The sequence below is a fragment of the Marmota flaviventris genome, chromosome 3 (assembly GCF_047511675.1).
Source record: "Marmota flaviventris isolate mMarFla1 chromosome 3, mMarFla1.hap1, whole genome shotgun sequence".
Lineage (NCBI taxonomy): Eukaryota > Metazoa > Chordata > Mammalia > Rodentia > Sciuridae > Marmota > Marmota flaviventris.
This window is the reverse complement of record NC_092500.1, coordinates 54,319,388-54,338,392: the sequence shown is the minus strand read 5'-3', so window position 1 is coordinate 54,338,392 and position 19,005 is coordinate 54,319,388. Positions and strand designations below refer to the sequence as shown.

The 19,005-nt window shown below is 34.3% G+C and overlaps 1 protein-coding gene across 5 annotated transcripts in view; it reads left to right on the top strand.

The window, feature by feature from the left end:
* The window catches only part of Usp15 (ubiquitin specific peptidase 15), a 122,470-nt gene that overhangs the window by 21,030 nt on the left and 82,435 nt on the right, over positions 1–19,005 (top strand). For all 5 annotated transcript variants that reach the window (XR_011707062.1, XM_027925817.3, XM_027925808.3 and 2 more), the window contains exons 2-3: positions 9,844–9,971; positions 16,425–16,555. Coding sequence is in view for 4 of the 5 variants with exons in the window: in XM_027925817.3 (XP_027781618.1) it covers positions 9,844–9,971; positions 16,425–16,555 (259 nt within the window). In the remaining variant the exon portion in view is untranslated. The remainder of the gene's footprint in view (positions 1–9,843; positions 9,972–16,424; positions 16,556–19,005) is intronic.

Genomic DNA, 19,005 nt, shown 5'->3' with positions numbered 1-19,005 from the left:
ACTGGAGTGAGATGGTATCTTAGGGTGGTTTTGATTTGCATTTCTCTGACTGCTAGAGATGGTGAGCATTTTTTCATGTACTTGTTGATTGACTGTATGTCCTCCTCTGAGAAGTGTCTGTTCAGGTCCTTGGCCCATTTGTTGATTGGGTTGTTTGTTCTCTTATTGTCTAATTTTTTGAGCTCTTTGTATACTCTGGATATTAGGGCTCTATCTGAAGTGTGAGGAGTAAAGATTTGTTCCCAGGTTGTAGGCTCTCTATTTACCTCTCTTATTGTATCTTTTGCTGAGAAAAAACTTTTTAGTTTGAGTAAGTCCCATTTGTTGATTCTAGTTATTAACTTTTGTGCTATGGGTGTCCTATTGAGGAATTTGGAGCCCGACCCCACCGACTGTAGATCGTAGCCAACTTTTTCTTCTATCAGACGGCGTGTCTCTGATTTGATATCAAGCTCCTTGATCCATTTTGAATTAACTTTTGTGCATGGCGAGAGAAAGGGATTCAGTTTCATTTTGTTGCATATGGATTTCCAGTTTTCCCAGCACCATTTGTTGAAGATGCTATCCTTCCTCCATTGCATGCTTTTAGACCCTTTATCAAATATAAGATAGTTGTAGTTTTGTGGATTGGTTTCTGTGTCCTCTATTCTGTACCATTGGTCCACCCGCCTGTTTTGGTACCAGTACCATGCTGTTTTTGTTACTATTGCTCTGTAATATAGTTTGAAGTCTGGTATCGCTATACCGCCTGATTCACACTTCCTGCTTAGCATTGTTTTTGCAGTACAGCCCCAGAGGCCTGCAGAGGGGCAGTGCCGCTGCCTGCGCCTGCAAAGTAGGCAGAACGGCCCGCCTCTATTTCATTTCTTGATATTGATCTGTTTAAATTTTGTATGACTTCCTCATTCGGATTGGGTAGGTCATATGTCTCTAGAAATTGTCGATGTCTTCGATATTTTCTATTTTATTATAGTATAAATTTTCAAAATAGTTTCCAATTATCTTCTATATTTCAGAAGTATCTGTTGTGATATCTCCTTCTTCATCTTGTATTTTAGTAATTTGAGTTTTCTCTCTTTTTCTCTTCATTAGCATGGCCAGGGGTTTATCTGCTTTATTTATTTTTTCAAAGAACCAACTTTTTGTTTTGTCAATTTTTTTGTTTCGATTTTATTGCTTTCAGCTCTGATTTTAATTATTTCCTGTCTTCTGCTTTTGGTGTTGATTTGTTCTTCGTTTTCTAAGGCTTTGAGATGTAGGGTTAGGTCATTTATTTGTGACTTTTTATTCTTTTAATGAACGCACTCATTACAATAAACTTTCCTCTTAGTACTGCCTTCATAGTGACCCAGAGATTTTGATATGTTGTATCAGTGTTCTCATTTACTTCTAAGAATTTTTTATTTCATCCTTGATTTCTTCTACTATTCATTCATTATTAAATTGTGTATTATTTAGTCTCCATTTGTTACAGTAGTTTCTATTTTTTATTTTATTATTGATTTCTAATTTCATTGCATTGTGGTCTGATAGAATGCAGGGTATTATCTCTGTTTTTTGTATTTTCTAAGAGTTGCTTTGTGGCATACCATATGGTCTGTTTTAGAGAAGGAGCAGTGTGCTGCTGAGAAAATATATTTGCTTGTTGATGGATGAAATATTCTATATATGTCTATTAAGTCTAAATTATTGACTGTATTATTTAGTTCTATAGTTTCCCTGTTTAGTTTTTGTTTGGAAGATCTGTCCAGTAGTAAGACAGGTATGTTAATGTCATCCAGTATTATTGTATTGCGATCTATTTGACTCTTGAAATTGAGAAGGGTTTGTTTGATGCTCGTTTGTTTGATGTTCATTTGTTTGGGGCATAAGTATTATAATTGTTATGTCCTGCTTATATATACTTCCGTTAAGAAGTATGAAATGTCCTTCTTTGTCTCTTCTGATGAACTTTGGTTTGAAGTCTACTTTATCTGAAATGAGAATGGTAACCCCTTCTTGTTTACGCAATCCATATGAGTGATAATATTTTCCCCATCCTTTCACCTTCAGTTTGTGGATGTCTTTGCCCATGAGGTGAGTCTCTTGAAGACAGCATATTGTTGGGTCTTGCTTTGGGGTCCTGTAAGCCTCTTGTATTTGATTTTTCATTAATCCAATCTGCCAGTCCATATTTTTTGATTAATGAGTTTAGGCCTTAACATTCAAGGTTATTATGGAGATGAGATTTATATTCCCTGTCATTTTGATTTATTTCTGGTTTTTGATTTGTCTTAGTTTCTCATTAGGTTGAATATCCCTTTAGTGTAGATCCTTCCTTTTCTGGTTTTCACTTTTTTTTTTTTTTTCACTTCATCCTCATGGAATATTTTGTTGAGAATGCTTTGTAGTGTAGACTTTCTAGTTGTGAATTCTTTTAATTTTTGTTTATCATGGAATGTTTTAATTTCAGTTTAAAATATGAAACTTAATTTTTCTACATAAAATTCTTGGTTGACATCTGTTTTCTTTTAGAGCTTGAAATATATTATTCTAGGACCTCCAAGCTTTGAGGGTCTGGGTTGAGAGATCAGTTAAGAGCCAAATTGATTTCCCCCTATAAGTACTTTGATTGTTTTCTCTCACAGCCTTTAAGATTTTATCTTTATCCTGTGTTAGTCATTCTCATTATAATGTGTGTTGGTGTGGGTCTGCTGTGATTTTTGTACGTTAGGGGTCCTGTAAGCCTCTTGTATTTGGTCTTCCATTCCGTTCTTTAGGTTTGGGGAGAATGCTGCTATTATATAATTGAAAAGATTGAACATTCCTGTGGTTTGTACCTCTGCTCCTTCATCTATCCCAATAACTCTTAAATTTGGTCTTTTCATGTTATCCCCTAATTCTTGGATGTTCTGTTCATGGTTTGTTATCTTCTCTGTGTTCTCAACTCTACTTTCAAGATTACATATTTTGTCTTCATTGTCTGAAGTTCTGTTTTCCAAGTGGTCTAGTCTGTTGATTATGCATTCTATTGAATTTATAATTTGGTTTACTGATTCTTTCATTTTGAGGATTTCTGCTTGGTTTTTTTTTTTTTTTTTCCACAATCTCTCTTTATTCAAGAGGTCTTTCACTTCCTGTATTTTTTCTTTGATTTTACTCCTTATACTATCCTTTACTTCTCATATCAATTTAACTACATACAATCTGAACTCCTTCTTAGACATTTCTTCTACTGTGTTATCAGTAGCTTCTGTTGTTGAAGCATCATGGTTTGTTTGGGGTGCTTAATTCCCTTGTTTTTTTAATGTTATTAGTGTGTTTTCCCATCTAAAAGTATGGATCAAAGGCAAGATAAATTCTACCCTGTAGCCCTATAGTGTCCCTGAAGGTTTCCATCACCTCACCTTTACTGGTAAGACCAATATCAACAGCACCCAGTGTACACAATATATAGCCTTAAACCTGATAGCTCCCACTAAAGCTTCTACTGCTTTCTCACGTTAAACCAAAATGATGAGTTCAATAACTATCCACAGTATAAACCGAATATTTGTTAAAATGATTTACAATTTCAAATGGTGGATGAGAAAATAGGCAGTGTAGTATGCAATATTCACAAGGGAGCAAGAGAGAAGCTAGAAGTAAAAATTCACAGGAAGAGTGGAAGAGTTGCTGACAAAGATTGGCTGTTGGTTGGAGGAAAATTGGAAAGAAAATCCAAGAAAATAGACAAGAGAGAGGAAGAATACAAAGAAAGAGAAAATATTAAAGACAGAAGAATACAACAAAAATGCAAAACACCATTCATATATCATTGTCCTCCACACACTGATGCGTAAAAAAAATCCTGTTCCAAATATGGTAGAGAGATTAGTGAATCAAAAAATAAAGTAAATCTTGCTGGAAAGTCGAACCTCTCTGTCAGTGTTTAGCAGTTTCTCAGACCTGTCTCTGACATCTCTCAGGATCACCAAACTCAGATCAACCCTTGCAAACCCAGTCTCTATACCACCAATCTGTTCTTCAGATACCTCAGGCTTGGCCATGCTGCAGTCCCAAGATCTCAGTGTTGCTCCTACTTGCAGAGAGACCACCAGGGATATACTCATGCAAAGGAGCAACCCCGAGATGCAGCAGCAAGACAGGGGCCACCAGCACTCTCAGGAGGAAGACCCCAGGCTGCTCCAAACCCACAGACACCCCCACACTGGACTTGCAGGTCCCAGCTGGAGTCCCCAGACAGAGGCTGGTTAAGGTAAACCTACTGTCACCCAGGCCCCAGGCCCTGGCTGGTGTCCCAAAATGGGTGCAGCCATGAGCAACCAAACCTGGAGTCTCTCCTGAAGTAGTCCTCTAGGCCATGGTAGCAGTGTTTGTGGCAGCAGACAGCAGGTCATCAGTAGCTGCAACTTCAGGTGTGGGGGCAACATCACCAGGTGATCTCTGGGAGTCAGCAGCAGTGTCAGCTTCAGTTGCATCCGGAGCAGCGGTTTCTTCCATGACAACAGCACCCAGAAAGAAGACCTCCAGGCGACCTCAGGTTGGAAGCAGTGGAATCAGAGGCCCAGCAATGGCGGTAGTGGTGCAGGTGGTGGTTGATTGACAGGAGACTTCCAGTTCAATGGCAGTGACCATGGAGGTAGTGTCAGAAAACGCATCCGAGGTGACCAAGGTCGTGCCCAGTGAAAAGACCTTGACAGCCCAGGAAGACCTCCAGGCGACCTCAGGCTGACAGCAGCATTGGCGGTAGCAGTGCAGGCCTGTCTCAGTATTTTTTAATAGAGGTAGTTCTTTCCCCTCTAGTCTGTAATGATGCTTTTGAGATCTATCATATCTTCACATATATGCAAGTCTAGTTCTTATTTCTTTGTGCTTTTTCACTGGTCTTTTTTTGCTTCTGTGTATGCCAGTATCACGTTTTCTTAATCACAGTTCTTGTACTTTGTAACCTTTGATATGTTAATTTCTGTGGGCTTGTGTGCACCACCTATGAAATTATGATAATAGTACCTAAATCATTGGGTAATTAAGGAATAAGTGAAATAATATATTGAAGTGCTGAGAAGTTTGCAGGAATAAAACTCAAACTTTTATTATTAAACGTAATTTTTATAACCTAATAAAGAGTCTTGGTATGTAGTAGAGATTGCCATCTTCCAAACTCAGAGGAAGTAGGTAGAGGCTTAGAGAAGTAATCCCTGAGAAAGTGTCATTTAGGCTGATTTGTGAAAGTCTGTAGGAATTAGCTAAAAGAAAAAGTCTTGGCCCATTGAAGCTCCTATAACAAAGTATCAAGAAGAGACTTTAAGAAACAACAGGGAGTTATTTCTCATAGTTGTGGGAAGGCTGATAAATCCAAGATGGCAAAATGCTGACACATTCAGAATGTGGTGAGGGCCCACTTTCTGCTTCATAGGTCTTCTTCATAGGGTGGATGGAATGAGGTATCTCTCTGAGACTTTTTTTAATAAAAACACAAATCTCATTCAAGAGAGCTCTACTCTGGCTAGGATTGTGGCTCAGCAGTATTATGCTCACCTAGCACATGGAGGCCCTGGGTTTGATCCTCAGCACCACATAAAAATAAATAAAATGAAGGTATTGTGACCAACTACAACTAAAAACTAAATATTAAAAGAGAGAACTCTGCTCTTATTACCTTATCATCTCCTAATATCTTGGGAGTTAAGACTTTAACATACAGATTTTAGCAGGGGGACCCAAACTTTCATGCTATTTGTGTTTTGTGTTTGGGGGAAAGGGAGAGTATTTTAGGCAAAAGGAGCCATGAGCCAGAAAACAGTGTGTTGAAGAACTGAAAGAAGGCTCTTTCTTATAGCAGGAACTTAGCACAAAGAAAAGTGCTTCCACCTGCAACTGAAGGAGTAGGTAGGGGCAGATCACCCAAGACCTTTGAAGCAATGTTAAGGATTTTATAACTATTCAAAATGAAACACAGAAGCAAAAATTTGGTTTGTCTAGACCCCAAAGGCATACTGAGTGCTATTGAGAATGTATAAATTCAGCTTTGTTCATTTATTTATAATCTTTGTGATTGATTCTGTTTTGTTGAGATTATTGAGATTTCAGCAGATTTCATAGATTGAGGGGTAGAGTTTTTATGGGACAACACATTTACAGAGATCTTGAAATATAATTTTTTAAATTTACTTGTCTACTTCATCTAATCTTATCTTACTTGTGTATACCTAATAAGATTTCCATGGTTTTGTTTTTGTTTGTTTGTTTTTTTTTAATAGATGCCTCTATTATTTGTTTCTCTGATGTTTCATTCCCACAGAATGTAATAGAATATAATGCCCATTTTTAAGTGAAGGTAGTACTGAATGCAACTCAATATCATTAAATGAGAAAGTAATATTTTATACTTCATATCATTATAGAGAAAGTCACTTCAAGAATCTAGGAAAGAGAGTTGATCTACTGATGTTGTGACAGCAGATAAATACTGCCAATTCCAAACCTCCAGTATAACTGTAAAGGATTCATTAAATACTTTGGAGATAAGATCCCATCTTTAAGAAATATCTCTTAAGTAAATATACATTGAATTTTGATACTATTCCACAAATAGTTTGCAACATAAGGTTTGGAAATGACATTTGTAATTATAGTAGTAACATTATCTCAAGTCTATTTCTATTTTTCAAGCATGTGACATTAGCTATTTAAGAAAATCAACTGGGAAATCTGTGTTTCCATTTTAAATGCAAAAGTCAGTGTTTAAGAAAATTAACTAGAGATTAAAATCTACCCTCCAACAGCTTTTCATACAAGTACGCCAAATCATAAAGGAACAAATTAATCTATCCTTTCAAACTACTTTTATAAGCTAGTGCTGGGTATGGTGCTACAAACCTTTATCCCAGCATTTGGGAGACCAAGTGAGAAGGATCGCAAGTTTAAGGCCAGTCTCACAGTTTAGCAAGGCCCCAAGCAACTTAGTGACTCAGTAGTTAAGTTACAAAAAAAAAAAAGGAAAAGGAAAAGCTACCCTAATTTTGTTCAGTAAAGGGAAAAACATTAAATGCAGAAAAATTTCACACACACACAGTTAATCATGGTAGTCTACACAAATGTTAAGTAGAGAGGAACTTCTCAAACTTATTTAAGAAAACAAAAAAACGGGCTAGGGTTGTAGCTCAGTGATGGAGCGCTTGCCTAGCACATGTAAGGCACTGGGTTTGATCCTCAGCACCACATAAAAATAAATCAATAGGGCTGGGGTTGTGGCTCAGTGGTAGAGCACTTGCTTAGCATGCATGAAGCACTGGGTTTGATCCCCAGCACCACATAAAAAAGCTAAATAAGTGAAATAAAGATATTGTGTCCATCTACAACTAAAAATGTTTTTTATAAACCTACAGCAAAAATTATCTTACCTAATGTGAAACTTTAGATATTACTATTAACGTTATTACAAAAATGTCTTGTCTTCCCCTATATTATTTTTGAAGTTCTAGTCAGTGATTAGACAAGGAAAGCAGAAGTAGAACTAGAAAGAAAAAGGGAAAACACATTATTGTTGCAACAAAATGACTTTTTATAGAAAAATTCAAGGAAATGTACAATCAAATAGAGCTATTAATAGGGATGCTGGTGTCTGTTTTATTTTTATTTACTATTTTAAAGATTAATAACTTTAAAAAATTAATCATTTGTTGGAACAACACTGTGCCCATCAACTGATGAATGGGTAAAGAAAATGTGGTACATATTCACAGTGGTGGAGTACTTTTAAGCTATTAGAAAAAGGATGAAATCCTGTCATTTGCAACAACATGGGTGGAACCACAGATAATTTTGTTAAGTAAAATAAGCTGTGTATAGAAAGGTAAATACCACATGATTTCATTCATGTGAAATTTAATACAAGTTTTAATTTCATAAAAGTTGAAAGTACAATGGTAGTCAAGGTGGCCGGGAAAGGAAGAGTTGGGGAGAGATTGATCAGCATGTAGTAAATTATAGTTAGGAAGTAAGAAGTTTTAGTGTGCTGTTGCCCTAGGGTGACTATAGATAATATACTGTGTATGTCAGAAAGCTAGAAGAAGGGCTGGAGTTGTGGCTCAGTGGTAGAGTGCTTGCCTAGCATGTGTGAGGCACTGGGTTTGATCCTCAGAACCACATGGAAATAAATAAATAAAGGTATTGTGTTCATCTGCAACTAAAAAGATTTTTTTTTTAAAGCTACAAGAAAAGATCTTGAATGTTTTCACTATGAAGAAATGATAAATGTTTGAAAAGATGTTTACCCTGATTTTAACATTACACAGTGTATACTTGTGTCAGAGTGACACATGACATGCCACAAATATGTAGTATTTTTATGCATCAACTACAAAGTTGTAAAATGTAACGATTAAAAAAGTAAAATTCACATAGCAGAAATAACTGAGGTTCCTAAGAATAAATTCAACAACTTAAGATCTTTATGGGGAAAAAATAATAACATTTATTGAAAGATGTTAAATTGTACCTAAATAATGGGGAGAGATTCTGTGCCTATGGATCAGAAGGCTCATCATTGTAAAGAAGCCAATTCTCCCAAATTAATCTGTCAGTTTAATGCAGTTTCAGTTGAAACTAATAAACTGATTATAAAATTCATGGGGAAAACATGTATTTAAATTTCAGGGAAGGACAAAGTCTAAAAATGTTTTAGTGAGTTGATTTCTTTTTCTTTTTTTGAAGAAATGATAAATGTTTGAAAAGATGTTTACCCTGATTTTAACGTTACACAGTGTATACTTTTTTTCAGTAGTAGGTATTGAACCCAGACCTTGCACATGCTAGGCAAGCAGATAGGGAGTAATTTTAAACCAAGTATGATTTATTTCATTAAAAAAATTTTTTTCCAAATATGATTTGTGTTTTCTCAAGACTTAGTGCCTCATTTCCTTTTTTAACAATTCTTAAGTTCCACAATTCTTCCAGTTGCATAACTCTGACAGTGGATTTGGAATACTGGTACATAGATAATTCTGCATATTCACTTTCAGGAAGTTAAAATACTTATGAATATTCTTAAAGAATTATGGGGTTTTGCTACTTTGGTGCCTTTGCTTTAGTTATTTTCAGACATAATTGTGGGTTTTTATTCCTATAGTGTCGTATGTGATAAGCCCAGAAGCATTAGGATGATGATCTCCTGAAAATCTGTATTATTACACACATGAGCTATAAACATCTCACAAACCTTCACTTTTGCTTTTGTTTGCAGCTGAACCCAGTTAAATATGAGGAAAATGCCCCAGCAGATTTTACTACTGTATAAGAACAGTCAGGGATAATATTGTTACTAATTTTTGTTGGTAAAAAAAAAACAAACAAACTTATTTTTAATACTTTTTAAGTTTAATTATAATTATTCTGATCAACTTTGCAAGCTCTTAATAACAAGGTTTTCCTTCCCTCAAAAAAAGCAAAACACATTAAAGTATATGAAATACTGTATAAGTTTCTGGAAAAGAGCCATTTTTTTGTATTTCTTTTTTACCACATTGAATTTTAAAGCTATGTTGATTGATTCTTATAATTATTTGAACTTTTGTTTAATTAACAAGTATTTTCTTGAATACCTATTACTTGCATCTTTGTAAAATGACATTTTCATGTCAATACCTATCCTCAAATAGCATAGAATAATAGAAATAATACTTAAACAGATATAAATGAAGTATTTTTCTTCCAAATGCTGAGTGGTATTACAGTAATTCTCAGTAATCCTTTGAGATAGGCTTGTTCTTTAATACAAAATGAAATATCAAAAATAGATAGCTCTTTTGCTGTTCTTGTGTTTCCAGGTATTTTCCTAAACCAATTTCTTTTCTTTTCTAGGTACCTAGTCGATAGTCGCTGGTTCAAACAGTGGAAAAAATATGTTGGCTTTGACAGTTGGGACAAATACCAGATGGGAGATCAAAATGTATATCCTGGACCCATTGATAACTCTGGACTTCTCAAAGGTCATTATTTTCTTCATTAAGTTGTAAATGTGTTAAATTGCAATATGTAAATGTCAATGACTATAATATGGGAATGTAAATAAATGAACAAATTAGAACTCTCTTTTTGTATTATAGAGTTGACCTAATGAGCTCAGATTATTCTATGATAATTAGTTACTGTTATGTATTATGACAAATTTTGTTTTTTCATTAAGGTTTATTGTTCAAACCTTGAAGTGAAGAATGTAAATTATAAAGCACAGTGTTATTTAATGTTTCAGGAAAATGATATATATCACATGTATTTTTCCTATAGTATAGGAAACTTTTTTTTTTTTTTTAAGTTGAGAGAATCAGTATATGTTTACCTTCTTGGATTTTTGCATTATCCTTCTACACCCTCATCACTTGCCAGCCCCTCTGTATCTCATTACATTTAAAGGGAGTGAAACGTAAGTACCAGAACTTCCATTTCTGGCCAAAATGAAGAAACTTCAAATTTACCCTTCTGACAAAAAATAAATGAGATAGTGATTCTCAGAACATTGGTTATCAAGCACCTAAAAACGGTGATCCCTGAGAGATGTAAAAATCAGGTGAGTTAATTACTTTCAGCTTTCTATATTGAAAATTTCCAGGAGGCAGCACAGAAAGGAGAAACCCAATAAGACTCTCAAAGTATCCCTTAGTTAAAGAGACAAAATTTGAGTTCAGGAAGACCAGGGAAGAATGAACATCTCTAAGAGAGAGAACTAGAGATCTTCAGAGGATCTGTCTTCTGTCTTTTAACTGACTATTGATCTGCATATGTGTATGAGGAAGCTGTTAAGGCCAGGAAAAGAACCATCCAAAAGAATCTGAGGGAACACTCAGGATTTAGGACCAAAAATAATGGTATGCCCAGCAGCCAGTGAAAAACCTAATAATTCACAGTGTAAACTACTGAGAACAGTTTTATCCTTACAATTGGGTGAAATTAATTCTCTTGCACTGCTAAACTGAAAGCATCAAACTGTTTCCAAGTAACTTAAGCAAATTTTTGGATAAAGGAATATTTATGGTAATACAAAAATATCCAGCGTATAATATAATATTTATAATGTCTTGGATTCAACCAAATATTTCCCAGTGTGCAAAGAAGCAGGAAAATATGACCCACGGTGAGAAGAAATATCTTAAAAAACAAACAAAAAAAAACCTCCCTCCAAAAAGTGGACAAAAAACAGATGAGACAAGTGCAAAACAAATAAAGGTCGTAGATTTAAACACAGCTCTGTGAATGATCACACTGATTGTAAACAACCTAATTAAAGGTAGGGACCATAAGATTAGATTAAAAAGTTAAGACCTAAAAAAGAAAAAAGTCAGAAAAAAAAATGTGCCATGCTGATAAGACTGACCTCCAACAACTGTCTGGTATAATCCTCTGCCCTTTGAATAAATGGAACTTGTAAATAGGATATCACTCCCATGATTGATTATAAGGCAGAGGGGAGATTATCCCAAGTGAGCTTTATCTAATCACATATGCCCTTAAAAGCAGAGAATTTTTTCTGGTTGTGTCAGAAGTAGTTAAATTCAAAGCAAAAAAAAAAAAAAAAAAAGACTCAGTGCATCGTTGCTGGTCTGTAGGAACAAGACAGCCAGCAAAGAAATGGTGATCTCAAACATGCAACCATGAGTAAATAAATTCTGTCAACAACCTGAATGGGTTTGAAGACAGAATTTTTCCCTGTGCCTTTAGATAAGAGCCTAAACACAGGTGACAATCTTGACTTCAGCTTCATGAAACCTTAAGGACAGAGCCCACCTGAACTTGAGCCCACCTGAACTGCTGACCCACAGAACTGTGAGTGTTGTTTTAAACCACTGTGGTAATTTATTATGAAGCAGTAGAAAATTAATGCTCATGCTAACACTATCAAAAGAAAACTGAAGTGGCCATATTAATACCAAATAGTAAGTTTCAGAACAAAAACACATTACCAGAGATAGATGGTCACTTCATAATGCTGAATGGGATGGGACAATTCATCAAGAGACTTAATTATCCCTAATATCTACCTTCCTAAGGGCATAATTTAAATAATATGATGAGGAATGATATCAATAATATAGTAGAATAGAAAGTTCCATCCCTTGTTCCCCCACAGAAACACTGATTTAACAGTGGCATATGGACCAGAACATCTTTATGGGAAAACCAGATCCAGTAAAGTTACAATACTCCAGATGAGCATAAAACTGAAAACAAACATATTGAAACAGGAAAGAAGAATAATTTTATTTTATTTACATGGACTCTTCCTCCAAGCTGGCCTGTTAGAACAAGAGAGAGACTGTGTTGGTGCAGGACATCTTCCTTTGGGGGAAAGAAAAAGGAAAGTTCAGGTTTAACATCCCACTTTTCAGTGTGCTGCCCAGGAGAATAGTTCTGATACCTGAGGGCAGTTAACAAAAGAAAAGGTGTGGGTGGTTGCTGCAGTCAGAAGTCTCTGTGAGGTTGAGAGAAGGCTTAGAACCTGAGTCTTCTGCCAGAAAAGGAGAAGAGTGGAGCATCCTGCTACTTAGTTCAGTAGCTACAGGGCTAGTTTCTGCTTGTTTCACTATGCCTGACTGACCCAGCATAGTTTGGATTCCAGAAGTTAAGAACAAAGCAAAAGGAGTCAGTAACTTGCTTCAGGTGTGATAGCTCTACAATGTTGGGAGAATATGCAGAACATTCCCTGGGGATTATCCCCTAGGGAAGAGGAGTGGAGTATGCCTTTATATTATTTTGACCTGTGGTATGGTAGTCAGTTATCAGAGGGAGGAAGAGATTATGGGTTCATAGAATAAAAAGAAATCAATGAATAGTTACAATTAGGAATTTACATATTCTGGTACAGAAAAGACATATCCAAAGAAAAAGTTCTCACTGATCCCTGAAGGTATTTTCCTGTCAAAGCTAATCCATAAAGACTAAGAAGGAGGGGTGGTTGGGTTTTTTTTTTTTTTTAGTTACACAAACACCAAATGCAAAACTACAAGGAATATAAAGAATCAGGGAAGCTTGTACGGTGGCACATACTTGTAATCCCAGTGACTCTGGGGGCTGAGGCAGGAGGATTATGAGTTCAGTTTACCAAGACCCTCAGGACTTAATGATACCTGTCTCAAAATAAAAAACAAAACAAAGCTGGGGATGTGACTCAATAGTTAAACAACCCTAAATTCAATCCTTGATACCCCTGCCCCACCACACACAACACATTAAAAAAAAGAAAAAGCATCAGGGAAAAATGACAGAAAGAAGCAAAGTAAATTTCCAGAAATGGAGATCTGCATGACAGAATCCAAAGCAGTTGTCTAGAAGAAGTGCAGTGAGTTGCAGAGAACAACAGAGTTAGGAAAATGAAAATATCAACCAAGAGATAGAAATTATATAGAAGAACCAAACTAATTTTAAAGCATTCGATAGAGTTCTTCAAAGACAGACTTAATCCAGTAGAAAAATTGACAAACTTGAAGACTTATCATTTAAAATTATTCCACCAGAGAAACAAAAAGAATGAAAAAGTATCGCTTCTCGGCCTTTTGGCTAAGATCAAGTGAAGAATGAAAAAGTAAAGAAAACCTGAGGAATTTATGGGACACCATCAAGCAAACTAATATATGCATTATAGCAATTTCTGAAGGAGGAAGAAAAGAGAATCTGGGAAGGAAAATAGATATACAGATCCTTAAGTCCCAAAGAAAAATTGAGTAACGCTGACTGACCTAGCATAGTTTGGATTTCAGAAGTTAAGAACAAAGCAAAAGGAGTCAGTAACTTGCTTGTTTCAACTTGACTTGGTTGACATTATAGAACATGCCACTGAAAAATAGCAGAATAAAAGTTTTTTTCAGGTATATATTCAGAATATTTACCAAGATAGACTGTATTCTGGGCCATAAAACCTGTCTCAGTAAAGTTAAAAGCATTCAAATCATACAAAATTTATGTTCTCTTATCACAATGGAATAAAACTCACTTTGAAGAAAACATATAGCACAGTGGGAAAGGTAGGCAAATGATTCAAACAAATGCTTTACCAAACAAGGGTTAAAGTTTTAAAAAAGCACATACAAAGATGCTCAGCCTCATTATTATTAAAGGAATGAAAATTAAAACCACAACAAGGGAGCCTGGAGATATAGCTCAGTAGTAGAGTGCCTGCCTAGCATGCTTGAGTCCTTGGGTTTGATCCCCAGCACCACAAAACAAATGCACAGTATGGTACTACTACACATGCATTAATGTGACTAGAATTTAAAAGACTGACCCTTACAAAATGTTGACAACAATAAAAAGCAAGTGAAATTCCAAGTTAAACATACATTTACCATAGTATGCATTCATTCTACTCAGGCATTTACCCAAGAGAAATAAAAGCATTTATCTGTATTAAAAATTGTACATGAATGTTCACACAGTGTTATTTGTAATTAAAAAAATTGTGAACAATTTCAAATGCCTATCAACACTTGGATAAACAAATGATAGTATATCCATATAATGAAATCCTACTCAGCATTTAGGAAAGAATGAACTGTTGATAGGTAAAAATATGGATGATCTCAAAACAATAACAACTTGACAAAAAGCAAAAAAGGACATATTGTTTTTATGTATGATTCTAGAAAATGCAAGTTAGTCTGAGTTGTAAAACAGATCAGTTTTCTTAGAACAAGATGGGCAGGAAGAAGAAATGATAAAGAGCCACAAACTTGGGGTTAAGAGAGATTTTCATAATTTTGCTAGTGGTGATGATTTCACACTTATTTTGATAACATCAAAACTTACCAAACTATTTTTTAAATGTATAGTATATTGTATTGCAGTTATATATCAGTATACAGAGACACAGCAAATATCAATTCCTTATTTAGTTTAAATGTGTTCTCTCCTGAAAATGAGTTGATTATTTTATTCTATTAGATATGAATTACTTATTAGATTCTGGCACATAATTTTAAAACTTTCTAAGTTTTTTTCAAGGCAGTGTATTATAATGCTGTGTAAATGGGTATTCAGTAAACAAATTTATGTTTTAATTGAGTCTCTGCAGTTTTCTCGGTGTGTGATTTTTGTCATCCCTAAATCTACATCCCTGAATCTATTTTCTAATTAAAATGGAGATACCTTCTTCATACTGTTACTTTGAAAATTAACTGAGATAACTTGATTTTCTGAAAGAAAACATTTTATAGTATCTGTTTAAAAAAGAATTTTACAGTATATGTAATTTCCTATAATTACTTTGGGTAAATTACTCAATATCCCTGAGTATATATTCTAATCTTTAATATTAGAGATATCTCTCTTATAGGGCTGTTTTGAAATTGACAGATATTTCCTTTTTGAGTGGTAGTATGTCTCATAGTACATGATGCCTAGTAAGACTATATTTCTTTTACCTTCAGAGAGTTTTTGGAAATGTATTATAAAATCTTTTCATCAACAAAATAAAATCTTTTCATCAACCAAATAAATGATTAAATAAAACCTGAGCTAAAAAATTAATACTTGGTTTATATCTGCTCTTGAAATTCATAAGATTCAGAGTTTCTCAAAGTTTAGAAACGTTGTGACTACAGATTAATTCTGAGTAAGTGACATTCTGTTTACATCTTCATTTTTCTTGTTGATTCAATCATTAGACCTTATTAGGTCTAATACACTTTTATTATTGAAATGCTGCCAAGAACAGTATTGCCCCCCATATCTATTAATTAAGACTAATTCAGAATAAGAAAATCTCCTTTAAGTTAGCTAAAACCCAGTGAGTTATTTCTGTACTTTAGAAATTCAAATGACCAATTAATAAATGAGTCCCAGATTAGGATTGTGAGGTAGCTACAACTTAGGAAATTGCTTCTAGATTTGGCTGCCCTGCATTTAATTTTTTGTTTTAACTAAAAAATTGAAAGTAGATCACAACATTGGAAGCATGTCAGAATAACTCACCATTTTAGATCTTGGGAAGAATCTGAGCCTTCTGGGATAATGAAACGGTTCACAAGATACCTCTTTGTGATTTCTATTATAGTTCATAGCCCATTTGTCTTGGAATCATTGTAAAAGGTTATTTACTTGTTTCTGAATTTCCTTCATTCATTAATGATAAAGTGAACCATGTGGAGATTCTTTGATGCTCAAAATATTACATTCTTCTTTCAGGTATCTTGGCTAATAATTATGTGAGTATATTTTAAAGCCTAATGGATGAAAAATTACATTTTTAGAAAACTGACTAATCATACACATTGAAAACTTTTCAAGCAACAGTGGAATTTGAACTGCTCCAGTGCTTTTTTTTGGAGTTCTCTCTTTTATATACTTCAAAGTAGTCTTCATGAGTCTAAATAATGTGTGATATGTATAATCAGAATACTAGGGTAAAAAACTATTGCTTTGTTTATGTATTGAGTTTATTTTTCATTTCACAGATGGTGATGCCCAGTCACTTAAGGAACATCTTATTGATGAATTGGATTACATACTGTTGCCAACTGAGGGCTGGAATAAACTTGTCAGCTGGTACACATTGATGGAAGGTCAGGAGCCAATAGCACGAAAGGTACATCTGAGAATAACTTAATTGTTAGTTTTCTTAAAATAATTCACATTTTATTGGTTTTTTTAATATGTAGTTTTTAGTTGTAGTTGGACACAATGCCTTTATTTTGTTAATTTTTTTATGTGGTGCTGAGGATTGAACCCAGGGCCTCACACATGCTAGATGAGCACTGTACCACTGAGCCACAACCACAGCCCATACATCTTATTGTTAATACAATGTACTATGAAGCCTCATCACTTACTCTGGCAAAAAGGTCTAGCAAAATGTTAGTCTACATTGTATTATAAAAATGATACAACAGCTAACACATATAAAGGATTTACTGTATGTTATTCACTCTTCTAAGGACATTACTTTTTTAATAAATAATCCTTATGGAAAACTCTGTAAGTAATATTCCCACTTTATAGGTGAGGGAATGAAGACCAAAAGTTAGAAGGGGCCAGGGTAGAAAGTACACCAGTATACAAACTCAGGCAGCCTAACTCCATTTTCTGTACTGCACTACTTTTTTTTTTGGAAATAAAAATCTTCCAATTTAAAAATGTAGATTTTTTTTTTTGTATCTTTATATTTTTTATTTGGGGGGTACTGGTGATTGAACTAGAAGTGTTACCTAATGAGGCACATCCTCAGTGCTTAGGTCTTTGCTAAATCACTAAGGCTGGCTTTGAACTTGAGATCTTACTGCCTCAGCCTCCCAAGCCTCTGGGATTACAGGCATGTATCACCACACCCAGCTTCATATCTTTATTTTAAAGTTTCATAATTGTAGTCCAGAAATATTAAAAATTGCCAATTTTCCTTTTTTTGCAACTAATGAGAGTTATGAAAGTGAGGTTATTCCTATATTAGAATACCAAATACTCAAGATAAATTAGCTAACCTTACATTTGTATTGATAATTTATATAAATAGAGATTAGTCTAGGTGCTTTATCATTCCTGGAGAATTGAGTGTTTTGACCAATTGAAAGATTGCCCATTTAGCTGTGTAACCATTCTAAAAGAACTTATTTCCCAGGATAAAGGAAAATCTGTGACCAAAATATCTTCAAATGTATTAAACTATATTATTTTTTTTCCTTATACATGTATCATATTATATCCTACAAGTTTTTACTGTGGTACCAGGTCACCTAACAGTTTCATTGCCATTACTCATTTTTATTCTTATTTTCATTACTCTCTTTTATTGTTAATTTTTTGGAGTGATAAAATTGACATCTTTGGCCATTACTCTTTAAAAGAGGCCTTACTGATATTTCTTAAAATTTGTTTGATAAGCAAATTAAAGTGAGAAAAAAATAAAATAAGAAATTAAAAAAATTCATAAGTAAAAAGAAAGAAATTTGAGAAGTCTATTAGAAGACCCTACTTTTATTTTTAATAAGGTGACTGGAATTCCCTGAACCTGAAAAATAGTTTTCAAACTTTAATTTGCACAAAACTGCTTGAGCCCTTATTAAAGATGAATCTTCCCCCAAAATTGAATCACTAAATGTAGGAATTGACATTTTTATTATACCCATGTGACTGATGCAGGTGAACTTCACTTGAAGTAAACAGACTGCCCTTAGAGAGTAGAAAGTTCAACTTGGAATTATAGAATGATTACTTAAAGAATCTAGAGTTGATAATAGTCTTAGTTATTATGCAGAAACAAAGTTACACATCTTCTCAGGCCTCAAATAATCTCTAAAATGTTTCACTTAGAAATTTGGACACTTAATTTTAATAACAAGCTACTATGAAAACATATAAACAAGAAATACACTAAGACCAAAATCCAAGAAAAACAATAAGCAATAGAAACAGACCCATAAGGGTTGGGGATGTGGCTCAAGCGGTAGCGCGCTCGCCTGGCATGCATGCAGCCAGGGTTCAATCCTCAGCACCACATACAAACAAAGATGTTGTGTCCGCCGAAAACTAAAAAATAAATAAATATTAAAATTCCCTCTCTCTTTAAAAAAAAAAAAAAAAAGGAAAGAAACAGACCCATAAGAAATCCAATTAATGGAGTTATTAGACAGAAACTTTAAACTACATGTGTTATGCTCAAAAAAGGGCAATAATTGAAAAGTAGGGTAAGATTAACAACCAGATGTAATTCTAAAACTGAAAATATGAAAAAATATTGAACTTAGTATTTGGATATTATGCTAAGTAAATGAGAATTTGTAGACTAAATGATAATGTCAGTGGACCATATACAATCTAGAAATTAGGCAAAAGAATGGAAAATTTAGACAAAAGTAAAGAATACATGGAATACAGTGAATTAGTTTAACACACAAGAAATGCTGTGAATCCAACCTGAGAATATATTAACAAAATCATACCTAATAAAAAATGTTGAAAATGGAGAAATATAATTCCTAACAGTAGCAACTCCAGAATAGAATTCTGTGATTATGGAAAGAATCATTTGGAAATGAAAGGGAA